Source organism: Engystomops pustulosus, chromosome 4 (assembly GCF_040894005.1).
Source record: "Engystomops pustulosus chromosome 4, aEngPut4.maternal, whole genome shotgun sequence".
Classification (NCBI taxonomy): Eukaryota; Metazoa; Chordata; class Amphibia; order Anura; family Leptodactylidae; genus Engystomops; species Engystomops pustulosus.
The window spans coordinates 140555959-140583210 of record NC_092414.1 but is presented as its reverse complement, the minus strand read 5'-3'; the positions used below and the strand labels follow the sequence as shown (position 1 = coordinate 140583210).

The 27252-nt window shown below is 40.1% G+C and overlaps 1 protein-coding gene across 4 annotated transcripts in view; it reads left to right on the top strand.

Annotated features, from left to right (window-relative positions):
* Positions 1-27013, top strand: part of TLN2 (talin 2) — a 148433-nt gene extending 121420 nt beyond the window's left edge. For 3 of the 4 annotated variants that reach the window (XM_072147781.1, XM_072147779.1, XM_072147782.1), the window contains 19 exons: positions 565-735; positions 1742-1888; positions 2306-2407; positions 2552-2671; positions 2788-2934; positions 7966-8132; positions 11637-11820; positions 11924-11995; positions 14925-15050; positions 15140-15256; positions 16092-16277; positions 16369-16476; positions 16555-16660; positions 20957-21081; positions 21561-21686; positions 23724-23786; positions 24348-24530; positions 24830-24955; positions 26435-27013. In XM_072147781.1, coding sequence (XP_072003882.1) covers positions 565-735; positions 1742-1888; positions 2306-2407; positions 2552-2671; positions 2788-2934; positions 7966-8132; positions 11637-11820; positions 11924-11995; positions 14925-15050; positions 15140-15256; positions 16092-16277; positions 16369-16476; positions 16555-16660; positions 20957-21081; positions 21561-21686; positions 23724-23786; positions 24348-24530; positions 24830-24955; positions 26435-26563 — 2505 coding nt within the window. In that variant the 3' untranslated portion in view covers positions 26564-27013. The remainder of the gene's footprint in view (positions 1-564; positions 736-1741; positions 1889-2305; positions 2408-2551; positions 2672-2787; positions 2935-7965; positions 8133-11636; positions 11821-11923; positions 11996-14924; positions 15051-15139; positions 15257-16091; positions 16278-16368; positions 16477-16554; positions 16661-20956; positions 21082-21560; positions 21687-23723; positions 23787-24347; positions 24531-24829; positions 24956-26434) is intronic. The other variant, XM_072147780.1, reaches the window with a different exon arrangement.
* Positions 27014-27252: the final 239 nt, after the last annotated feature.

Genomic DNA, 27252 nt, shown 5'->3' with positions numbered 1-27252 from the left:
AAAAAAAAGAGGAAGGGTGCTGTCGAGAGGATGCGTATGCGGACTCTGGACGCCTAAATTTTGTAGGCAAATGAGCTGAGTTTATGTTATTGCTAAAAGAGGTTGAGTACAGGAAATATAAATATTAACATTTTCTAAGCTTTATGGATATATAGTGTAATGAGTGTATTAATGCCAGTATTGTCTAGGAACTGTGTACTATCTTAGATGTACATGTGGAAGTAGGACTTGCCAACTCACATAGGTTTGTCTCAGTCCATGGCAAAGATATTTGCCAGGTAGAGTTATATGGCAGGTATAAAGGTGGTAATTCATGTTAGATGGCTATGCTTCCTCCTCTCCCATACAGGCAAGTATGAGTAGTCTAAGGATGCATGCATATGTTCTCAACAGGGCAAAGGTAACAGACCAATAGGGTTTGTCCTTCATTAATCTGATGTGTATGACAGATTTAAAAATTCAATGGCAACCTTGAAATATTCTTTATGCAGAAAGCAAGTGTAATGCAGTCTTCTGCTTTTTTTTTTTTTTTTAATTTAAATGATTTATTCATTTATAACACAGGTCACCCAACTTGCACGCTATTTTGAGCCTCTGATTCAAGCTGCTGTTGGTCTGGTTTCCAAAATCTTGGATCATCAGCAACAGATGACCGTGCTAGATCAAACGAAGACCCTTGCTGAGTCAGCTCTGCAGATGCTATATGCCGCCAAAGAGGGTGGTGGAAACCCTAAGGTATATTAGTCAAGTGGCTTTATTTATGTTCTTACAAGTTTTACGTAACCTAAAAGGGGAACTTTAGATGAAAAAAAAATCATATATGAATCTTGTACTTGGGGATTTAGAAAGTTAAACAAGCTCTTTACCTAGTTTATTTATGTTAAATCATTTTTCTGGGACCGCAGTATTGATGAACTATTGTTACCTTCAGTCTGTATCCTCTTTACTTCATGCCAAACTTAGCACTAGACATGGTGTAGTGGCTGAATTATTTATTTAAATATGTTATTGCAGCTTTGTTCCATTCACTTGAATGGGAGTGTATCATTAACTTTTCTCTTTTTACGCATAGGACATAATATAATATTTATAAAATTTTATTTCATTTCCTAATTTTTTTTATTCCAAGGTTTGCACATGACTGATGTCATCTCTGTGTAGTTTTTCTAAAAGTACCTATAATAAATTACTTGCTTTACAGCAGCTTCATGGCCATACATGGCAATAACCTGGAGCTGACTTTTTGAGGTATAAGAGAAAATGTTCTAGTCATCATCTGTGCAAAAAGAGGGTACACGTGAGCTGTGTCATAGCCTACACAGTATTATCTTCAGCCGATGAAGTGATGGTAATTGAAGTGCCATTAAGTTGCTTTCTTTTATTTTAATACTGAATGTGATTACCTCTTAAGGATTAGGAATTCTGTTTTTTTTTTTTTTTTTTAATCAAATCTTTTTTATTGAACAATTTTTATCATTACAGGTACAGACAAAACCCATTTCCCACCCCACCCTCCTCAGACTGTTATTAACTGCTAAAAGGCCCCATATACACTATATGAAATTGGATATCTATAAATCTTCATTATAGGCATATGGTGTAATTTTACTTGAGATTGCCCAAATACCTTCCCTAACATAACGTATTATTACATCATATGTGGGGTAGAGTTTAATGAGGAATCATTTTCTAGTCACTTAGGCAACATTGCACATGTTTGTTATATATGTACTTTTCACAGGCCTCCCACACACATGATGCTATTGCAGAAGCAGCTCAGCTGATGAAGGAGGCCGTAGACGACCTTATGATAACGCTGAATGAGGCTGCCAGTGAAGTTGGTATGGTGGGAGGTATGGTGGACTCAATTGCAGATGCCATGAGCAAGGTAGGTCTACAGAGTTTTACAGCTTATCAGTGTGTAAATTAAAATATTTCTCCGTCTTGGGCTGCATTCACACAACCATTGAGGGACGTGTATATATGCCCCCCCCCCATAGGCCGGCAATGGCCGCACGGAGCAATACGGTACAGCAGACGTGTGGCACCGTACTTCTCCGTACACTGGGAAAAAAATAGGACATGTCCTATCTTTCCCCATGTTACGGCGCCGTGTGCCATGCATTGCTGTGGAGAGGGGAGGGGTTTATAATATTATATCTAATATTTTCTATATAATGTTCTGTTATTTACAGTTCATCAAATGTGCATATTACCTTGTTGTTGATACATTACTGTAGTTTTATATTCCTTTTATTAGGTGTGTATATTTTATTATATGTTTTGCTACACTTTCTTGTTGCAGCTTGATGAAGGGACTCCTCCAGAACCGACAGGGACCTTTGTGGATTACCAAACGACCGGTGTTAAATACTCCAAGGCAATCGCTGTAACTGCCCAAGAGATGGTAAGGAGGAACATGATTCTGAGAAATGGATGAAAGCTACATCTTTGGATCTCTGTGTTTTTCACGCTGTCCACCTTTTATGTTTTTGTTGTTTTGATTTATGTTTCAGCATTTCGGTTTTTTTTCCAAATTTCTCTCCTTTAGATGACAAAATCTGTAACAAATCCAGAGGAGCTTGGCGGTTTGGCATCACAGGTGACCACTGACTATGGAAATTTAGCTGTCCAGGGGAGAATGGCTGCTGCTACAGCAGAACCTAAAGAGGTAATAAATGTAACGGTAGATAATTTTTTTCTGTTTCCAGAGTTTGTGCTTGAGGCACCTTGGATGAGATGCATCATTCATCCCACAGTTTATCTGAAATTGAGTTTCTTTTGCAGGTTGGGTTTCAAATCAAGACAAGAATTCAGGATTTAGGACACGGCTGTATTTTTTTGGTGCAGAAAGCTGGGGCTCTACAAATCTGCCCATCCGATAGTTACACTAAACGGGAGTTGATCGACTGTGCCCGGGCAGTGACAGAAAAGGTGACATATGCTTGGTGTTTCATAAGATTTGAGACTCTGCAAAAATGAGCTATTGAACAATATGATGCTCCCAATCTGTGGAAGAAAGAATCTAAGTAATGAAAATCCAAGATAAAGTATTTTACCAACACTAAACAATCTCCACTTTTTCACATGCTGAGCATCTCCGAAGTTGACATGCTCCTATTAAACTATTGTGGGAATGTGATCTTCCTGAACATTTGGATTATAAGAACACCATAACCACATACACCTTGCTACAAATACCATAAATAAAGCTATAATACTGTAGTTAGTCAGGAAGATTTTACATTATCGGTTTGCAGCCTGATCTTGTGCAGTGAGCTCTGCAGATTTTTGTGGCAGATAACTTTTAAAAAAGCATTAGCAAAGCGAGTGTATGAGCTTGGCGGCGAGTGTGCATTGATCTCAAGTGTGTGCAGTGTCTTAAGTGTGACTTACGTTTAAGGGACTTAAGTTTGAGGGGCTTTAGCAGGTAACTTCTGTGTTCTGTGTTACTTTGACTGTAAATTCTTCTTTCTGTGCATAATTCTATTGTAATCCCCATTAGAACAATGGACTCCATAAGTGGCATTGCTACACGGTGTACATCCTGTGCCATGTATGCTTTCCTTGAACAGCCGTTCGAGGGGGAATGCTGCTGTGTGGGGTGTGTGAAAATTGCTCACCTGGAAGCCCAGATTCTGGATCTAAATGAGCAAGTTTCAAGGCTGCGGGCAATTGATAATATGGAACGAAGTTTGCTGCTCCTGGAGCACAAACTCTCTGGGGAAGATGGTTGTGGGGAGGGAAGTATGGAGGTGCAGAGTGAAGGGGCAGCTAGTTGGGTAACATGTAGAAGGCGGGGTAGAGGGAAGAGTTGTAGAGAGTCTAGTCCTGATCTGGTGCACCCCAATAAGTTTGCCAGGCTGGCGGATGAGGGGGATATCAGCTCTGGGGTAGCAATGCTGCAGAAAGATGTGGCCGCTAGCAACCAGGGGAATGTGTGCTCCAGTAAGAAGGGTAATGGGAGCAGAGGCAAGGTCAGACAGGTGCTGGTAGTGGGAGATTCGATTATTAGGGGAACACACAGGGCAATCTGTCACAAAGACCGTGCATACCGAACAGTGTGTTGTTTGCCGGGTGCTCGGGTTCGGCATGTTGCGGATCGGGTTGATGGATTACTGGGAGGGGCTGGTGAGGAACCAGCGGTCATGGTCCACATTGGCACTAATGACAAAGTAACAGGTAGGTGGAAGGTCCTTAAAAATGATTTCAGAGATTTAGGCCATAAGCTCAGGGCAAGGACCTCAAAGGTAATTTTCTCCGAGATACTGCCTGTACCACGTGCCACACCAGAAAGGCAGCGGGAGATCAAGGAGGTAAATAAGTGGCTCAAAAGTTGGTGTAGGAAGGAGGGGTTTGGGTTCATGGAGAACTGGGCTGACTTTTCTGTGGGCTACAGGCTCTACAGTAGGGATGGGCTGCACCTCAATGGGGAGGGGGCCGCTGTTTTAGGGGAAAAAATGGCTAGAAGGTTGGAGGAGTGTTTAAACTAGAGACCTGGGGGGAGGGCAAATACACTTGTGCAGGGCAAATAGACGGTGTACATAGAGAGCTGGGAAGAGCCATAGTCCATGGGGGAGGAAGGGGGGCTGGAATGAGATTGGGGAATAAGGACAAAAGGAATACGGACAGGGAAAACCATATAAAGTGTATGTACACAAATGCCAGAAGCCTCACAAACAAAATGGAGGAACTGGAACTCTTGATGTTGGAACGGAAATATGATATAGTGGGTATCAGCGAGACATGGCTGGACAGTAGCTATGACTGGGCTGTTACTATAGATGGTTATAGTCTTTTTAGAAAGGATCGTATAAATAAAAAAGGGGGAGGGGTTTGTTTATATGTGAATTCTTGCCTCAAGCCCGTCCTGCGAGATGACATCAGTAACGCAAATGTGGAGTCCCTATGGGTGGAGATAAGAGGAGGGAAAAAAAATAATAAAATATTACTAGGGGTTTGTTATAAGGCTCCAAATATAATGGAGGCAGCAGAGGAAATGCTGATAAGTGAAATGGATGCGGCTTCAAAGCATGGTGAAGTACTTATCATGGGGGACTTCAATTACCCAGATATTGACTGGGGGGCAGAAACCTGCAGGTCCTTCAAAGGTAGCAGGTTCTTGTCAACAACAAAAGACAATTACCTGTCGCAACTAGTCCTGGAGCCAACAAGAGGGGGGGCACTGCTGGACCTTATCCTTACCAACAGACCTGATAGGGTATCAAAACTACAAGTTGGGGGGAACCTGGGGAATAGTGATCATAATATCATTGATTTTGTATTACGCTTTACTAAGCACGTTAGTGAAGGGGCAACCAACACTCTAAACTTCAGGAGGGCAAATTTTCATCAACTAAGGGAAGACCTTAAAGGCATAGACTGGGATAATGCTCTCAAAGACAAAAGCCCCCCCCAAAAATGGGACTTTTTCTCATATATTCTGAAAAAGTCCTGTGAGAAACACATACCTTATGGGAAAAAGCATAAAAGGAACAAGAAAAAGCCTATGTGGCTAACTAGTCTTGTAAGGAAAGCAATAAGCGAGAAAGATAAAGCGTTTAAGGTGCTAAAACGTGAAGGTAGCGATGAGGCATTACAGGATTATAGAGAGAAAAATAAATCCTGTAAAAAGCAGATAAAGGCCGCAAAAATAGAGACTGAGAGAAATATTGCCAGGGAGAGCAAAAATAATCCCAAATTATTTTTCAAGTATATAAATGATAAGAAACTAAAAACAGAGAGTGTGGGTCCCCTTAGAAATAACATGGGGGTCATGGTGGAAGGAGATGAGGAAAGGGCCAATCTACTGAATGTCGCCTTCTCAACTGTTTTTACCCAGGAAAATCCCCTGGTGGAAGACACAATGAGGAATAATGTAAATTCTTTTTATAATGTCAACAGTTTAACCCAGGAAGAGGTACGGCGCCGCCTCGCATCCACTAAGATAGATAAATCACCTGGGCCAGATGGCATACACCCCCGGGTTCTGCATGAATTATGTACGGTGATAGACAGACCGTTATTTTTAATATTTGAAGATTCACTGAGGACTGGTTATGTTCCACAGGAATGGCGCATAGCAAATGTGGTACCAATATACAAAAAAGGATCAAATAGCGATCCTGGAAACTACAGACCCGTAAGTCTAACTGCTGTGGTGGGGAAAATATTTGAGGGGTTTATTAGAGATGCTATCCTGGAGTATCTCACTGTGCACAACCTTATAACCCAGCGTCAGCATGGGTTTATGAGAGATCGGTCCTGTCAGACTAATCTGATTGGTTTCTACGAGGAGGTAAGTTCAAGACTGGATCTGGGGGAGCCTTTGGATGTTGTATATCTGGACTTTTCAAAGGCATTTGACACCGTGCCACATAAAAGGTTGGTATATAAAATGAGACTGCTGGGAGTAGGAGAAAATCTGTGTATCTGGGTAAGTAATTGGCTTAGTGATAGAAAACAGAGGGTGGTCATTAATGGCACATTCTCAGATTGGGTTGATGTTACCAGTGGAGTGCCACAGGGGTCAGTATTGGGGCCACTTCTTTTTAATATTTTTATTAATGACCTTGTAGTGGGTTTACACAGTCAAGTTTCAATATTTGCAGATGATACTAAGCTGTGTAAAGTAATAAATACTGAGGTCGATAGTTTAGCATTACAGAGGGATTTGTGGAAGCTTGAGGGATGGGCAGAGAAATGGTTGATGAGGTTTAATGTAGATAAATGTAAAGTTATGCACTTGGGCCATGGAAACAAAAAGTATAATTATGTTCTAAACGGTCAATTACTTAGTAAAACTGAAGCTGAAAAGGACTTGGGCGTATTGGTGGATGGTAAACTTAATTTTAGTGACCAGAGCCAGGCGGCTGCTGCTAAAGCAAATAAAATAATGGGATGTATCAAGAGAGGAATAGATTCTCATGATAAAGACATAGTTCTGCCCTTATACAAATCCCTGGTCAGACCACACATGGAATATTGTGTACAGTTTTGGGCACCAGTATATAAAAAGGATATAGTAGAGCTGGAACGGGTGCAGAGGAGAGCAACCAGGATTATTAGGGGAATGGGGGGACTAGAATACAATGACAGATTACAAAATTTGGGATTATTCAGTTTAGAAAAAAGACGACTGAGGGGAGACCTCATTACAATGTACAAATACCTGAACGGACAGTACAAGGATCTCTCCAAAGATCTTTTTATACCTAGGCCTGTGACCAGAACAAGGGGGCATCCTCTACGCCTAGAGGAGAGGCGATTCTACCATCACCATAGACAAAGGTTCTTTACTGTAAGAGCAGTGAGACTATGGAACTCTCTGCCGCAGGAGGTTGTTATGGCGGACTCTATGTACATGTTCAAGAGAGGCCTGGATGACTTTCTGGAGAGAAAAAATATCACGGGTTATGGGGATAAAACATTTATTTAATTCTTGAAGGTTGGACTTGATGGACTTGCGTCTCCTTCCAGCCTTATATACTATGATACTATGATACTATGATTATGGGAATTTTTCAAATCGGAACATGTGTTGCTGTTCAGGCATTGGAAGATTGCTGCAGCTGCTAAATCTTAATAGCATCTACTCAAAATAGTCAATTTATTTTCCACCAGTCTTTTATCTTAAATTTTTCTTTGTATGTAAATAAGTTCATAAAATACAAATTATGACTCCACAATTATGGCGTGCTGGACTTCCCTGACATGTTTTTTTATTTCAGCATAGCAATTATCAAAACAGTCTACTCTACTACTAATAGAAATATCAGTTTATTCAGATTAGATGAAAACCCCATACTAGCAGATAATAATGTTCCATTTATATCAATGTAGCTGAACAGTATATAATCATTTATTATTGTTTTATTATTCCCATATACATTTGCACAAGGCCTTGGTTTTGGACAATCTATTATTCCATGCTGATGGAATGTTATCACTTCTCTTGTTTCTCAGGTTTCTCTGGTTCTCTCAGCATTGCAGGCAGGTAATAAAGGCACCCAAGCCTGTATTACGGCAGGCACTGCTGTTTCTGGAATTATTGGTGATCTGGACACTACCATCATGTTTGCCACCGCTGGCACATTAAACTCTGAAAACAAAGAATCATTTGCTGACCACAGGTATTGCGAAATACCCTTTTGTATTTTCGATTTCTTAATTTCTATTGGTTAATCTATTTGTAATTGTTGTTACTTATTGTGAAAAGGCACTGTTTTATGGTTCAATAACAGTTTTAATTAGAATGCACATTGACAATTAAGGTACGTTACAGCGATTGTATCAAATGTAATGATATTGTTAAGATGAATGGTTAGATTGACAAGATTAGGTGCAAATTGATATCAGATATTTAAATGCACTGTTTTATAATCTAGCTTTTAATAAATGTGGCATTTAAATTAGCATGCTTTACCACGCATAACTACTTTTATAGACTGATCACTAAACATAACCTTTAATGTAAATGCGTTAAAAACATGAATATAAATCACCTATCAATACTGATCAGCCATAGGGTTTCAACATGACCTGATCAATAAGTACAGTACAGGTGACCAACTCTTTACAAACAATAAATATGAAAAAATTGGATCTCACCCGATTGTTGATGGCAGAAAAGGGAGACACATGGGTGGGTAGAATCGGTCACATGGATGCAGGATCAGAATACATGCTGTAATCCAATGGGATGGACTGTCCCTACAATGCTCTAGGGTCCTACCAGACTGGTCCTGCACAACCGCGATTGCTCTGGCCTTCACAAGAGTAGTGCACTAAAATAGCGAGCACTAAAATGCTCGGGTGCCCGTTATTCGATACGAACTTTTCCCGATGCTCGAGTGCTCGTATTGAATAACAAACCCCATTAAAGTCAATGGGAGACCCCAGCATTTTTTCACTGAAAGAAAACATTAAAAGAATAGTGAAGAATAACACATCACAGATGTTTTCCTTGTAAGAACGCATTGAAATAACTCTATTCTTCACTTTGCAGGTGTCCGCGCGTGTCTTCCGCTAAGTTAGGAGATGTGCACGAACATCTGGAATGTAAAGAATAGTGTTCTTTCAATGTGTTCTGCACTTACATGGTCCTGTGTTCACTGTTTTCACTGTTTTTATTCTATTCTTCACTTTGCAGATGTGCGCGCACATCTCCGAACTTATCGGAAGACACGCGCGAACACCTGCAAAGTGAAGAATAGTGTTATTTCAATGTGTTCTTACAAGGAAAACATCTGTACACATGTGTAATGTGTTATTCTTCATTGTTAACACTGTTCTTCACTGTCTTTTATTAATTTAATGCTCGATCTCGAGCATGCGAGATAGTCGTCCAAGCAACAAGCCAGTCCGAGTATGCTAATACTGGACCGAGCAGTATACTCGAACAGGTATACTCGCTCATCTCTAGTGGTAACTAGTCTCCCCTATTTGTCTTCTATAGCAACATCTCAACGCGTTTCTGGAGCATGTGGATGGCCGTCTCCATCATTAGGGGATTATATACACTGATAGCTGCCAATGTCTGCTCTCAGGATATCCCTATGCACAAAGTCTACCGCAAAACCATGTGTCAGGTAGCAAAAGAAAAATCATCTCTATTGACAAAATACATACATACATATATTTATATATGTATTATATATAACAAGTGATCAGACAAGACAATATAAAAACAATTAAAAAAGGGAAAGCAGCCACGCTGTGACCCTATAGAAAAACAACGCAAGAAGGACAGAGACACCTGATAATGCTCTTGTCTTCCTTAAAAGCCCTGTTCAAACCACTATCCTATAGTCCAATACAGGCATAGGTACACAAAAACAATGGCATGTTACAATACCAAAAACGAGCCACAGGCTCCTATACAGATCCACAGCCTACAATATACAGAAGGAATGAAAATTATTTCTGAGATGGTCCAGGAATTACCGTGTACTGCTGGACAAAGTGGAAGGACAGGGCTAAATGCACCTCACGCGTATCGCCACGAGCCGTGGCTTCCTAAGGACCCCTGGTACTGTAACATGCTCTTGTGGGTATATTACATAAGCATATTTTTTTTTTGTATTATATATACACTTTTTCATCCCATGCCTATTTCCTTGCTCTATACACGTTTTTGTGTGCATATGCCTGTATTCGACTATAGGACAGTGGTTTGAACAGGGCTCTTCAGAAAGACAAGAGCATTATCAGGTGTCTCTGTCCTTCCTGCATTGTTTTTCTGTAGGGTCACAGTGTGGCTGTTTTCCATTTTTTAATGTGTTTTATATTGTCTTGTCTGATCAGTTGTTGTGTGTGTATATATATGCATTTTGTCAATAGAGATGATTTTTTTTTTGCTACCTGACACATGGTTTTGTGTTAGACTTTGTATGTAGATGTTTTTCATGTGTGTAGCACTTTATATTTATCATATTTTGGTCCCCCCCCCCCTTATCTTGCATCAAGATATCCCTGTGGCAATGATCCCACCAGGTTGGTCCACCAGGCAGCTGCTGTCTTAGGCCCCTGATGCCACTGTGTATGGATCTACCTGGTGGGATCATTGCCACAGGAATATCTTGACAGCAGACATTGGCAGCTATCAGTGTATACAATTCCCTGATGAAGAGGAGGGTCCCCTGGAGGAACACTGTGAGAATCGCTAACATCTGTGATACAGCGAATCCAAGTACTGTCTCACAAGCCCACTGACCGCACGAGACCCGGTGAGCTTTACTTAGTTCTGCCAAGATGTGGCTTCTCATTCTTCCTGTGCAGCATCTTGCGTTTCCTACTGCAAGTTGCTGCTATCTTTGCGGGTAACCAAGGATGCTTGTGCTGGTGGGATCACACAAGTGTCCTCGGTTACCCGTGATTGCAGATAACAGCGGCTTGCAGGAGGAAACACATCAGAGCAAGTTACCTGCAGACTGGTGAGATTCCCGCAAGTCAGTCGACATAAGGGGAGTATCGTTTCATAGTAAATCCGGTTGGAAAAAGGGCCAGGTCCATCAAGGTCAATCTATAAAATTAACAATATGTTTTGTTCTCCTAACTTGTGATCCGCTATGCTTACATTTGCAGTTAGTAGAACAGAAAGGGTACTTGTCACAAACCGTCGCACACGGATAGGTCACATACACAAGATGAATCCAAAAAAGGGGGTATTTTTATTTGGTATCTCTGGAACACAACGCGTTTCGGAGTCTACTATGACTCCTTTATCAATTGGATAGATACTCTCACCAGGATGTTCTGGTGGACTCAGAGACTTCTAGTAGATCACTCACGCTTCACTCCATAGTGAAAAGAGAAGTGTGGGTGGGACCTAACTATCTCGACGACCCTTGTCCACGGGCAGCACCAGGAGACACTAACCTTCTATACCCTCATTAGAGTTGTGCTTAAGACAGCACAACCAAATCCGGTGAGCCTCTCTCCACTCTTCCTAATCAGCACCACAGGCTATTACCATACTACTCTATGAGCGCTTTTTGGTCTTTCCTTGTCCGCCTTTCTTTACTACATTTGCAGTTATTTATAGCGGGGGTGTCTGCACTTGGCATATTTTGGGCAGATAATTACTAAAATTGGCTATATTTTTTTTAATACTTTAATATTGTGATTTTGTACAGGGAGAACATTCTGAAGACTGCCAAGGCTCTTGTAGAGGATACCAAGCTGTTGGTGTCTGGTGCAGCATCTAGTCAGGATAAGTTGGCCCAGGCAGCTCAGTCATCGGCCAACACTATTACACAGCTAGCTGAGGTGGTGAAATTGGGTGCAGCAAGTCTGGGGTCTGATGACCCGGAAACTCAGGTAAGAAATTGTATTGTGGAAAAAGGATCTTCCACTTCCATGAAGGATCAGAAATGTGTCGCCTGTATCTCTTACACCTGCTTTCCTTTATGCGCCCCTCCAGCTCTATATCTATCTTCAAATAAGACGTCCTGGCCAAGAAAAGATATTCCAAATGAATACGGAGCAGTGTCGGGTACAGTCATGTAACACGCTTGCCCCGTGTGTTCTGTATACCCCTCCCTCCCTTCTTTTTTTTGCTCTTCATGGCACTCCTAAGTGTTTAAAGTTCCGGAAGGAACCCCACAGCACTGTACTGGGGATACAATTTTCTCTTATCCCTGTTTTTCACTGGTAAACTCCTATATAACTTTCTACCTGTTTGCTGTTTTGCTAACTTCACAATGACCACTAAATAAAGCAGCGGTATCATCTTCTGGTTCATAACAGATTTTGCTTCATGTAGCACAGTGTAGTGAGTAATGTAATGAGGAGAAAATATCAACCTTTTCACTAGTTTTGTTGAAGCAGAAGCACACTGGATCCCTTATGGTCTTTAACTATTGTCATATAGTATAAAATGGCACTTCTATTCATAAACCAAATATCAATGAGCAAAATACTGTCTGTGCTGCTAGGATACTTCATGATACAGAATGTATTTGTTTGGGTTAATCCATCATGTAAATGCACATGCACTGCACATACTGTATCTGTCAGTAGATAATATGATTGAGCATCTGCTCAATACAGAAAGGGAATCAGCCATCAGTTTTGGCTGTGTAAGGCCTCATGCACACAACCTTGTGTACACCCAACAGAGGAAAATTATGTTTCGGCTGGACGGACATGGGTTCATGAGCACTGCTCACCTGCCCTTGTCCATGGGAAATGAGCAATTTATGTGGCTAGCTCGAAGAGCTCAAGTTTCATTTTTGCACAGCTGTTTATAAAATGACAGCTGATCTCTGATTGGTTTCCATGGGCAACTGGAACAGTTTTACCTCAGACATTTCTGATAAATCTCCCTCTATCTCTGTCTCTATCCATCTTACCTCACACATAAGTGTCTTCTATACATATCACCTGTGGTAAAGGAGCAACCAATCATGGCTCAGCTTCCAGCTGCCACAGCAGCAGCAGACAATGGCTCCTGTATATGGTGGTTGATATGTAGAATTTAAAATTTTTTCGAAATTTGAAAATTTCGGGTCAAAACTCGGTCTATGACGTTCCCTGAGTCGCAGAAAGCGACTGTGCAGAATTTGGTGAATGTAAATGCGATGGTACAGATTCCTTTAGTGGACTTGCATACATAAATACATACACTCCGCTTTATATATTAGATTTTACTTTTCTCTCCACATTACACTCATCTCCTGTATGTTTTTCCTCCCTTGCTGTCAGTAAAGTATCACTGTTCATTCCATCTTCCCTTTCTGCAGAACAAGCACATGTTGGTACTGATGACTCTTTGCCTATTGTCTCTTTTGTTTAGTTTTTTTCAATTCAGATCATGTTTATAAATTTTTGCCAAAACATTTTCCTTTAACAACAGTGAGGACAAAACCACAACAAACTCCACAAATCTCCATCTTTGCCCATTGTTAACAGCCTGGGAAGCAGAATTAACTCTTGCTCCAGTACAGCCTGTGATGTCTGCAGCCATGTCCCGAGTAAAAGGAGGAGCTGCCCCTGACTTCCCTAAATCACAAGTAAATGTACTTGTCCCTTCATAGTTAGGACTTTGCCTGAGCGTTGACTTTAAAACCCCTTTAAACCATATTGACTCCGTTACTCAGGAATATGCCTCAAGCAGCCACTATTTTCTATCACCTCTATAATAAATCTGCACACTTGGCTTATTTGAGCATGCCTGATGTAGGGGATTTAGTGGAGAGAGAAGTTGGATAAATGTTTTCTCATCAGGAAATCTGTCTTGTATTTATCAAGCTCTGAGGAATTTAGCCCTACAGGTCAAGTCGCTGGGAATCGAGCTCTTTGCACCTACACTGTGCACAGGACATTATGCATATGCATCACTAATTGCCTGCACTTCATATACTACTATATAGGTTTTTACACTATATTAGTTTCCTGGATAGCAGCATGTTATTCAATCAGCCAGGTTATATCTTTTTTTTTTTCTCTATTTTCATACAAGAAATCTGTTCCTGCTGCCTTTTAGAGTTAGCTACTGGAAGAAAATATGTAATTTATCATGAGATTGCACTAATAACCAGCCCATCTTATTTTCCATCCATATTGTTGTTAAGTCAGTTTAATGGTGAAAATGGTATAATAAAAATGCACTGACCTTATCTTATTTGTATGATTTCTACTTTCACACTCTTATGTGATTATTGATCATATTCAGTCAACAATAACAGGCCCATACTTTTTTGTAGCATTTATACTGATAAAATACTGCCACTAGGAAGTACAATTTGTTTACACAGAAAGCAGGGTCTCACACAGCACTGTACACAGAAATATAATAAAGAAGTAATGGAAACACGAAAAAACAAAATGGCCTGGTTCATTGGGCCATATTCTTGATTTTTGACTGAATTAACTCATACTAGCTTGTCCAAGAACAAGAAAAGCTTTGCATTTACAATATTTGTTTCAAGTGCCAAATATACAAAAAAATGTTGTGAAGTTTCCCTACTGCTGCCCCCTAACATATAAATTGCTTAATAGTTTGGGCATTGCTATTCTAACTATGAGACCAAAACAGGGCCTCTGGCAAGATTGTGGCCTCGGTGGCTGGATAATCTGTGTTATATAAGTGTAGTGGCAAATCTATGGTTGTATGCCTATTAAAAACTAATATTTTGGTCACTTTTCATATCCCCTTTCAAAGATGAACTTTCAGTCTAAAAAATACTTGGGTGTTATCATTTCACAAGACTGGAAAAACTCTTTTGGCATCGTGTCTCATTATGAAAGATTCATCTTGATGTAAGGCTGTTGCATATATGCTAAGCTTTCTGTATTGCTGCTTTCCGTGGCACCATGAGAATGAATTCCTTGCTTTCTAAACTAGCATGGATTACATGCCACAGGATGGATTCTCTGCAGATTTTCTTCTATTTCCTATGACTTTTACGCTTTTATTTTAGGTGGTGCTAATCAATGCCATCAAGGATGTGGCAAAGGCTTTAGGGGATCTAATCGGAGCCACAAAAGGTGCTGCCGGCAAAGCGGCTGATGATCCTTCCATGTATCAGTTAAAGAGCGCAGCAAAGGTAACGACCAGGTTTAGTTGTTATGGAAAGAAATCTTATGGCACAGAGAAGCTATTTATCGAGCCTATTTAATTTTTATGCTTTTTCAGGTTATGGTGACTAATGTTACTTCTCTGCTGAAGACTGTAAAAGCTGTGGAAGACGAAGCTACACGCGGTACAAGGGCTCTGGAGGCCACAATTGAGCACATCAAACAAGAGCTAACTGTGAGGAGATTGAGGTTTATTATTCAGTGATTTATAGCCTACATAAAATACAATCTTAAACCTGCCATTTTATTTAAAAAAGTGTCCGATTTGTAATTTTGGCTGATGCTGGGGAATAAATTATACTCCTCTTTAGGCTGTCTAGTCTTTAATTTCTCAACCTGTTAGCTGGCTTCATTTTCACCACCATTTGGTGCACATTTTCAGCCCCACACGCCCCAAGGCAAGAAGTGTGGAAAAGAGGATTCCAGACACACTATTTATTAATGTTGAAGTTTTCTTTTATTTTCCACAGCAAACAACAATTAATGACATTTTCGTCTATGTAGATACTCTTCAGACACAGTTTGCAGTGTTTGCACAATATGGAGGGCCACTTATAGAGAGGCGTGCAGACGCTCAAAGACAGGAATTGTTAAATTAGCTGCTGAAAGGACGGCACTCCTTCCTTGCAGCAAAAACTGTATAATATGCTTTGCGCCATAGTTTCTAGGCGGTTAAGACACATTTAAAAGGTGTTTACAATTTTAAAGGAGTACAGTTTGGCAGGAAAGGGGAGTGCTATTGGAAATGTGGGCATGCCCTGTGTTGCACTGCTCCTCATTTTGCGACATAAAACTGGCATAATCAAATTATTAGAAAATAAGATTTCCCATCGGGCGTTAGTTGGATATAAGTCTAATTTTATCCCACACCATTCTCTTACACAAAAGTTTAATCCCCCAATGCAAAATTACAGGTGACTTTTTTTTCTGCAAATCTTAATGCACCTCATCGTAGTGGATACACATTTCATGATTGATTTCTGCCAAACTGATGTAAATGATATTTTTAGGTTTTCCAGTCAAAAGATGTACCTGAAAAAACCACTATGCCAGAAGAATCAATACGCATGACCAAAGGAATTACTGCGGCAACAGCCAAAGCCGTAGCAGCTGGTAATTCTTGCAGACAGGAAGATGTCATTGCTACTGCGAACCTGAGTCGTAAAGCGGTATCGGAAATGCTGACTGCCTGCAAGGTGATTTGTCTAGAGGTGTAAACACGTAAAGAAATGTGTAAATAACAGATGACAAAATGTATGTGAGATACAATGAGCATTGTCTTTGCAGCAAGCGGTTTATCACCCAGACATAAGTGAGGAAACAAGGCAGCGAGCGCTGAAATATGGGACAGAATGCACATTAGGTTACCTGGAGATGCTGGAACATGTCCTATCTGTGAGTACTTTAATAATGAGTGGGCCTACCACAAAGGTAGCTCAGTATGTCATTGAGCCACTGCTTTCCTGCATTTAGATCCTGCAGAAACCTACTCCAGAAGGGAAGCATCAGCTCTCGGCCTTCTCAAAACGTATTGCCTCAGCTGTGACAGAACTCATCCAGACCACAGAAACTATGAAAGGTATGATCATGCAGCTCAATTCACGTAGACAGTATAAAAAACAGGATGTCAGAAAATTCTTTTGGTGACTGTTGGAATAATTTTGAATGTGTTTTTAATCCTTTTGCTGCCAGGATTTTGCAGATTTTTTGAATCTCCATTTTAACAAAAAATTTGGACAGCTCTCATTAAAGAGTTAAAACCATAAATTTTCTGATAGCAGATGGTTGTCAAAATTGCATTAATTGATTGGAAAAAATGTGCTCCAAGCAGAAAATGAATGTAAAAGATGAACATGTGACAGACACAAATTATTTTAAAAAATGCAGGATGACCTACATTTCCACAAAACTAACATCAAATCTTTGAGGTTTACACATGTAAAGGAATGTAAAATAAGTGTGCAGACATATTACACAATACTCAACAGCAACATGAATTTACAGTCCAGCCTAATGGTTTTTTTTCCTATACCAAGACTTTCTTTAAATCCCTAGAATCACTTATAATTCCATTTATCTGGGTCTCAGTCGCTATAAATTGCAGACGCCTAAGTGGGATGGTCCTTCCTGACTTTTATCTTTATTCCGTATCTGGACAGCATTTCTACCTAGGTTGTGGTTATCCCCTGAAAGATTGAGACCTCCACAAATGCACTTGGACAGCCGTGTAGGGGCCAGGAGTATATGGCATCTGCTAACTTCACCCACCTGGTCAGGTCCCAGGCTGCTCCCCGCCCATAAGGTAGCACACTTAATGTGAAGATTCTCAAAGATTATCGCTTATTTAGATGTTTTTTTTCTTGAAATCCCCTTGTGGCACAACCTAGGCCTCCCGCACCCAGGGATGGAACTAGATCCTCAGTTCTGGCGTTCTCATGGCGTGGTGACAGTGGGTGATGTGTGAGATGCTCAGTAATTCCTATGTTTTGATCAACTAGTCACTGCCTTTGACATTTCCTTGCAGGGTTTCTACATATTTCTCCAGCAGTGACATGTGCTCAGCGAGACCTCTGTATTTTCCACTTAACCTCTTATAGATGTCGCAGCGCCTGAGTGCCCTTACATCCAGTATTTATATCTTATCTAGGCTAAATCCTATTCTCTTGTGCCAAAAGCCCTTTAGGACAGAAACAAGGTTAGTTCCTCCACTAAGCCAGGGAGACACTTCTGATTTGTCGGAGTGGGGCTCTGCTGGAAATTTTCTTTTAACCCCTTCCCGACATTTGACGTAATAGTACTGCATCGCGGGAGGTGCGTTCCCGCAAAATGCAGTACTATTACGTCATGCTTCTGGCACCGGCTCCTCAACGGAGCCGGCGCCAGAAGCTGCAGGTGTCGGCCTCTAATCTCCGATCGCGGGTGTTAACCCCTGACACGCCGCGGTCGCGCTGACCGCGGCGTGCAAGGGGCATTTCAGAAGAATCGGACCCCCCCGCGGCGCTTACCGGGGGAATCCGCTGCTCCGATCGCAGCCCCGGGACTGCCGGTGCCCGGGGCTGCGCGATCCTCCTGCCGGGAGCCGGGTCCTGCCTTCTGACAGGACCCGGCTGTAACACACTGAGCATGCGCAGCATGCTCAGTGTGTTACATTACACAGTGTAATACATCTGTATTACACTGTGTAATGTGAAGTAGAGCTTGAACAAGTGATCAGTGGATCACTTTTTCAAGCTAACCTGTAAAAGTTAATAAAAATGTTAAAAACACTACATAAAATCATTTTTTAATAAAAATAATTAATTAAATAAAGTTAGAGTCCCCTAAACACAAATATTCCCTATACACATGCAATAAAGTGAAAAAAACACAAAATCGCCAAAAACCCCCACATATTTGGTATCGCCGCGTCCGTAACAATCCGTACAATAACTCAGAAACATTATTGGACACGCTCGGTGAACGCCGTAAAAACAAAACCCGAAAAACACGCCAAAAATGTACATTTTTCATAAAATCTCTACACAAAAATGTTCTAAAAAGTGATCAAAAACAGTTATGTGTGCAAAAATGGTACCACTGAAAAGAACAACTCAACACGTAAAAAATAAGCCCTAAACTAGCTCTGTCAACCAAAAATTATTAAAGTTACGTCTCCGAAAAGATGGCGATGCAAAAACAAATGAGATTTCCTCTATATTAGTTTTTATCCAGTAAAATTGTAAAAATAAATGAAAAACTATATAAATGAGGTATCACCGTAATCGTAGTGACCTATAGAATGAAGATAATATAGTATTTTTAGTGAACGGTGTACGACCCCCAAAAAATACGAAAAGAAAGTAAACCAAAATTGACAATTTTCTTTTCACCCATACATTCAAGAGTTAATAAAATCTCATCAATAAGCTAATGACCCACTAAAATGAAGTATTTGTAAAGTGCATCTCATGTCGCAGAAAATAAGCCCTTATATGTCCTAATTGACAAAAAAATAAAGATTGTATAGCCAATAAAAATTGACAATGCATAATCTGCTCTGAATGGCGCAGCTTCCCTTCGATGCCCTGGCGTGTGCCCATACAGCAGGTTACCACCACATATGGGGTATTATTATACACGGAAGAGATTGGGTATCAAATTTTGTGGAGCGTTTTGGTATTTTATCCACTGAGAATTTGTACATTTTTTGAAAAACATATTAATTTAGCCAAAAAAATGTTACTTTCAAAATTGCATCCGATTTTGTGTTAACCCCTGTAAAACAATTAAAGGGTTAACAAACTTCATAAAAGTTGTTTCACGTACGTTGAGGGGCGTAGTTTCTATAATGGGGTAATTTATGGGGTTTACTTTTATTTAGGTCTCTCAAAGTGATTTGAAACCTGAGCAGGTCCCTCAATAGCAGGATTTTGCGTTTTTTATGAAAATGTGAAAAAACACACCTAATGTTCAAAGCCCCATAACATCCTACAAAAATAAGAGTATGCATAAAAAACCATGTCCACATAAATTAGACATTTAGTGAATGTTAGTTATTACGTTTTTTTGCGGTTATGACTATGTAGAACATGGAAAAAGTAGAACATTTTGAAGTTCAAAAATCAAAAATTTTTCCAAATTTTCACCAAATATCTGATTTTCTCATAAATAAATGCAAAACATACCACCAAAATTTTTCAAATAACCTGAAGTACGATGTGTCACGAGAAAACAATTTTAAAATCACTTGGATATGTTAAAGCGTTCCGAAGTTATAACCACTTATAGTGACACAGGGCAGATTTGAAAAAATGGGCCGTGTCAGGAAGGTGAAAAGTGGCTTCAGCGTTAAGGGGTTAAAGGAGGGCTGTGCTGGACTTTTTTTTTTCCAGAAGGGGGCTCTGCTGAACTTTTTTTTTTTTCCACAAGGGGGCTCTGCTGAACTTTTTTTTTCCACAAGGGGGCTCTGCTGAACTTTTTTTTTTCCACAAGGGGGCTCTGCTGAACTTTTTTTTTTTTTTTCCACAAGGGGGCTCTGCTGGACTTTTTTATTGATTATTGACAATTTATTAAAGCGTAGTTGCTGCGTTTCCCACCCTAGGCTTACACTTGAGTCAATAATTTTTCCAGTTTTTTGTGGCATCTGCTTATACTCGGATCGTTTTATACCCGAGTTTATACGGTAATTTTACCGCTAAACATAATGCATTTCCAAAACCCCATTTCTAACCCAGGTCTAGTAATATAAAGTTACCCCTTTGAATATATGATAATAAGTATTGCTGAATTTTCTAATGCAAGTAAGTTCAAATAGATCTTCCTTCAGTTCAGTGCTGGGAAGTTATGGTCGCAGTGATATCTCGGAATGAGCGCTTTCTTTGTATACAGTCATAGAAGAGAGACTGATGCGACTGCCTCCATGCCTGCGGAAGAGAACAGCTGTCCTATATACCGTACTTTCTCTCCCTTTATGATTCACATCTGGTTTTGGCTTTACAAAACCGTTTTAGCCTTAGGCTGCGGTTTCATTACTTTTAAGACCAGCATTTTTTAAGCCTTATACAGCTTAACGTTACTTTAGCATTGGTCAGGGGCAGTTCACATCTGTGTTCGGGGACCCCATTGACTTGTACTAAAAAGTGACATTTTAAGAAACAAACTATTCAATTTGGAAACAAACTCCTCCTCGACCCGTATTGATGTAAGAGCAGAAAATAAATGGCAAACCTATGTATTTTTCTTGAGTTCTCTACTCAAAATCCTTTAGTAACCATGGTAAACTACCGTCTGTACTCATTGACCAGGATTACCTCATTTTGATCATCTCACCCCTTTTCCTGTGTTTCTATATAGACTAGTGTTCCCTATTACCTTTCCGTTCTCATTGTAATTCCAGGTTCAGAATGGGTTGATCCTGAAGATCCTACAGTGATTGCCGAGATAGAGCTACTTGGGGCTGCAGCTTCTATTGAGGCAGCAGCTAAAAAACTGGAACAGCTTAAACCACGAGCTAAGCCAAGAGTAAGTGTTCATCGCCTATTGCATCTCTAGTGCCCATGTGACATCTCATGCATGTCGGTGACATTTCTTTTTATTCCCCAGTCCCTGAATGTCATTTTCATTACACACTTGCAGCTGCTTGTGTAGTTGGAAAATAGGGCGCAGTTTAACTTAGAAATGTGTGGATTAACCACAACAGTCTCTGTTGTAAAATTAACCCTGAATTAAAGGATTCTCCTGACGGAGAGCCGCATCCTATCCATGTCCCCTTCTGTCAGTGGAATCGGTCCAAGAACCCTCTCCTGCAGCCTCTGTCTGATATGTTTGATATATTAGGTTGTTCATTCATTCAACTATATATCAAACATATTACTACAGCGTCCTGCGTGTGCTCCAGGGCTGTGCTGGGTTCTAGAGAGCTACCGCAGGATGATCACCTCCCTGCTCACTGTCAGACATTTTCTTGTCCTCCTTTCAATAGCCCTTCTTTTGTATCATAGGAGGCAGATGAGACCCTGGACTTTGAAGAGCAGATCCTAGAAGCAGCAAAGTCAATAGCTGCTGCAACAAGCGCTCTGGTGAAATCTGCCTCGGCAGCACAGAGAGAGTTGGTGGCACAAGGCAAGGTAGGTGGGGTGGTGGTGCTATTGTCTTTCTACAGATAGGTACCCATTGGTTTAAGAATATTCATGGAAATGTCTGATTTTATTGGGTGCATTTGTTTTGACCAGAAAGCCAAAAGTCATTGGCATAAATCCCAGACTATCTAATATTCCGTTACTTTAGTTATTTTACATGCTTGTTCATGCTAGGCACAAATCGAGTAAGTGTCCAGTACTAGTAGAACACATTACACTTTTATGTATTTTCCCATGCATTGGAAATTTGATTGCTTCTCTGCAGTATGCAACCGGACATGAGCGTTTTTAGTGAAAGGAAGAAGATCTAGTGCTACACATATGTATTTGTCAGTGAAATTAATATATGAAATACATTTGCAATGATGTCAATGGTTTTGATTGTAACAGGGTTGTGTCATGATATGTTTTTCACAGAAGTGAGCCATTACAATCTTATAGTGTTTTGTAGACATCATTGCACAGTGTAATGACACAGATAACGTACAAATCTTTGTCCCTCCTGATAACTGTGCTGTGAAATGAAATTTGAGCAATTGCATCTTTATGTACATGATGCTTGTATCTCAGAAACACATTTACTAGGGCACAACAAGTAGTTAAAATCGCTGCATTTAAATGGAGCCAACCATCAGAAACCGATTATGTAAAACTGCATTAGCATCATCTATTGGCAGCCAACTTTAAGAATTATAATTTGGAATATCTGTTTGACCTGGATCCTTGCAACATTTTTCAAAGAAACATATAAAACCTGTATTAATGCCAGTTTTATCATTGTAGTGAGGCTCATGCTGATGCTTGATGATGGTGACTCGTATGAATAGAAGTTGCTAATTGAAAAGTTAGGACAAGTTGTGATTGTGGTCATTGCTTGTATTCCCACTCTCTTTCCTTATGTCCTAGCCAAGTAGTATTTGTTGATGTACATGTCATGTCTCTCTGCCAATGTAAAATCATCAATGGTGCTTGGCAGGAGCAGATTGACAATATGAGATTTGATAAGGCGCAGAAATTGCTTCTCCATGACCTTGTCATTAGAACTCATGAGCCTGAAGTGGGTTAATCCCTCCTTAGTATTTGGTAACCCACAGCTTTATCCCCTCTTGGATGGTGTCCAGTCAATGGTTACATGACCAGTCTAACCTGAATACCGGGGAAATCCCTGGTTGGCTGTAACTGTAAAAAGCTGTTTAGTGTTGGCACTAATCTGAAATACAGGCAGTCCCCGGGTTACGTACAAGATAGGGTCTGGAGGTTTGTTCTTAAGTTGAATTTGTATGTAAGTCGAAACTGTATATTTTATCATTGTAGATCCAGACAAAAAAATTTTGGCCCCAGTGACAATTGGAGTTTAAACAACTTTTGCTGCAATGGGACCAAGAATTATCAATAAAGCTTCATTACAGACACTTTACAGCTGATTATTTCAATCTGGGACTATAGTAAAGCATTCAGAAAGCTTCACCAAAGGTCAGAGGGGTCTGTCTGTAACTATGGGTTGTCTGTAAGTCGGGTGTCCTTAAGTAGGGGACCGCCTGTAGTAGCTTTAGATGAAAGACTTGTGGATGGTATTAGAGAACTTTTACTGCTAAGGTAGCTGAGATTATTACACGAGAAAAATGTAAAGCAGGATGGGATCTATGGTGTTTAATGTCAAAGATCTAGTCATTTCTCTGACATAATTCTTTGTGTCGTTTATTCATAGTATTTATATGCCAAGAAAGATGTTTTTCCTGTAAAACAAGATCACAAAATGTATAATGTTTTTACATTTTTCTCATAGATTGTAGATTTTGTGGTCCTTATATTTTGTTGCCCATGGAGCCTGGCATTTTGATATATTGCTGTTATAAACATTTACCTGTTTAGGTGTGAAATCACTACTGTCAGCAATATATTATACTTTTTATAGGTGGTGATATGCTTTTTTTAATTAACCAGAGTCTCTAATATAATTAAAACTTAGTTGAAATAAAATAAATAATTCTGATGACTTTTTCGTTGCTTACTTTTATGTTGCAGGTTGGTGCTATTGCAGCCAATGCGGCTGACGATGGACAGTGGTCCCAGGGGCTAATTTCTGCTGTAAGTATCATATTTTTCATCCATATAACCTCTTCGTTATAACATTACCAAAAAACCCGGCCATTTTCTGCCAATCATTGCTTTTTACTTTAAGTTGCCCTATTATCTATACTTTATACTCTATACTATTACTTGCTTCTAGAAATTATTTGTAAAGCAACTATCATGTAAACTGCCATTGATACCCCTCCTAACTACCCACTTATCTTCCCACTAATCCACAACAATATGATGCAACTCCCTGCATTTGCCAGCCATGTAATCTAGGTACGTCCTAACAAAGCATCACACTTCATAGCTAACCACGGAAAGTTAACATGCATTAAAACTGCAATGACAGAAGCTGATCCTCCTGTCCTTGCCAGCCAACCAACTTCTAGATTGTAAGCTTTGTGATGATAAACACAAATAACCTATTAAATATTCTGTGGCCTGTAGAATCTATAGCTAGGTATAGCTCCACTAACATTGCATAGGTTCTTCCATAGACTGCAGCCCTCTTACACTGCAGGCAACAGTTTCCTCTTTCCTGGTCATTTGGCCACTGTTGACTTCTTCTAGGCCAGGATGGTGGCCGCGGCAACAAGCAACTTGTGTGAATCGGCTAACGCCTCAGTGCAGGGCCACGCCAGTGAGGAGAAACTCATCTCCTCTGCCAAGCAAGTAGCAGCATCCACTGCCCAACTTCTGGTCGCCTGCAAGGTGAAAGCTGACCAAGACTCGGAAGCCATGAGAAGACTTCAGGTAGCTTGCTTAAATCTACATTGGATTAGTTTGTCACACAAAACATGGACCCTGCTATTGATAGTAGATCTAATAATCTGATGAGATTATCACTGCTATAGCATAGACATCCTGCAAAGCTCACAATGGAATTGGGGAAGCCCATTCATTTCATGGTTTTAATTTTTGGCTCTTTTAAAGTATCTAAATATTGTACCTTTTCTTTTATTCTACCCTGCTCTTCACTTCTGATCCGCTGCCTCCATTGCTCCTCCTTTTTTCCACTATTTTCTGCCCACTCCTGACAATCTTCTATACAGGCCGCTGGCAATGCTGTGAAGCGGGCATCTGATAACCTAGTCAGAGCTGCCCAGAAAGCTGCCTTCAGTAAAGCAGAGGAGGATGACGTTGTAGTGAAGACAAAGTTTGTAGGTGGGATTGCACAGGTACGTAAAAATGAAATAAAGATTTAGCAACGTGTCACACCTTAGACCAACTAGACATTCTGGTGCACCAGATTTATCACTCTCTGATTGCTTGAAGATAAATGTGGCGTTGTTCAGCCTATTACCGCATCATAACTTAACTATGTCTTGATGCCATTAAGAATATATGAAGAGGGGTCACGTGCTGAGCTCTCTTTATACATGTTGGGTGGTTGCTGTGTTAACAATTTAAATGCCAGCGACACATGCATTTTGGATGGCATTGTCATTCCATCCTAGTTATTATACTGACACTATGAAGTTCAACATATAGCACAGAAAACAAGCCTATTTAAAGCGCTGTACACTGAAAAATAAATGTTTTTGCAGGTGGGGAGTGAAAAATAGAAGCATGAAAATGGGCTGTAGTGTTAAAGGGGTTTGCCCATGAAAGTTCTCAAATTTAATCCTCTAATGATGTTTACGAACACTGGTCTAAAGACTACATTCATAGAAAGAGAGAGATGAGACAAATCAGAGATGAGATGATGAGATCCATGAGATTGATATAAAACACAATGACACTCTCACCTAAACTTGCTTAAAAAACACACTGTCAGCACAGCTATGAAGACCTTATATTGCACATAGATAAGTCTCAGCACACTGCTGCTTGCTGGCAGGAAGTGCCTGTGTCTGAGCTGGTCTTGTAATGTAGGGGGGAGGGACAGAAGGCAGAGAAGCTATTCATGAGAAGAATCCGACCGTAGTCAGAAGATTTACGTTTGGTAACAAAAATTTTATATGTCAGGACTGATAGACAGGTTGGAATTGTATCTGTGAAATGCTTGCTTTTGTTGGAACACCCATTCAAGGGGATAAGAATGGTCTAGTTCACTGCACAATTTTTGGGACGAACCAGATTAATTTTTCATGCACTTACTTTGTGACCTAAAGCATCCCCTCCTTTTCCAAGGCCACGCCCCTTTTTTGAACTAGTTGGAAAAGTGGGTAAAAACTATGTAAACCCCTTGATAAAAGTGCCACACAGAATTTCCAACAGTTTTTTGGCACAGTTTACTCTAGAATTCTCCTGCAGACAGCTTCATAAATCACTTGATCACTACCTGGTATCTCAGCAATCAGAAGTAATGGAAAGCTAATGTAATATGATGGCATTGTTCACCTTCAATTTCTATAGGAATTACAGCTTTGCATTCCCATATTTACAATGTTATAATTTGTTATTAAGAAATATGCAGAATTTACATGTTGTTGAACATTCAGGCACATTTGGACATTTGCAAACTTGAGTACAACCAGTCTTCCTAGTGTATGATTGACTTTAGTTTTATTCTTTACATAAAAAATGATGAACCTTAGTGGAGTCCATTTTGGTTCACTTGTATAAACTTGAAGAGGGATGCATAAGAAAACATGGAAGTCTTCATACAAAGGTGAACAGTGTCTAAGTATAATGTCTGCACATTTTCCTTGTAGATCATTGCAGCTCAAGAGGAGATGCTCAAAAAGGAGAGAGAGTTAGAAGAAGCCCGTAAGAAACTTGCCCAAATCCGTCAACAACAGTATAAGTTCCTACCGTCCGCTCTGAGAGAGGAGGACAGCTAGTAAGCCTTCCTGGCTATAAACATGCAAGAGGAAGGGACAATCCTTTACATTACCTGGAAGCCTTCCTCCTTGTCTCCCACTGGATACGAAAACCACTATATGGAGAGGGTAGTTTACCCTCTGAAGAAGAAACAGTATTATTTCCAAAGGTGGACATAACCAGTTATATAAATAAAGTATATATGAAAGATATCCACAGTGCAGGGGTCTAAGAGACTGTGACATAGGACACAGCCCCTACCAAATTAATGTGCGTGCATTTAAAGATTTTCTCCCTTTACATGTAACCACTCATGTTGCAGGTGCCTGCAATGCAGAGCAAAGCATAGAAAATGACCTTTTTTTTCTAGTATGTTTTACAATTTGATTGGTCACTGGATCAACTATGTACCCTGACATGATGTACACAAAGCCTGTGGGGAATTAAAGGCACTTGTAATTAAGCAGTGATGTATGCAGTAATGTGGTTATTCTAATATATAATAGGATGGTGGTTATTACTTTGTCGTTAAATGGGTATTCCTGGAATATGGAATAAGTTTCATACAAAAACCCATGATGCTATAAATAAATGAATGTAACAAAACTCAAATGTCATTAGTCACAAAATGGAGCTTAAATAGTTTGATTTTATGATTCGCAAAACTTTATGGCCTCTCGAAATTAGGTGGAGTTATCACCAAGATGGC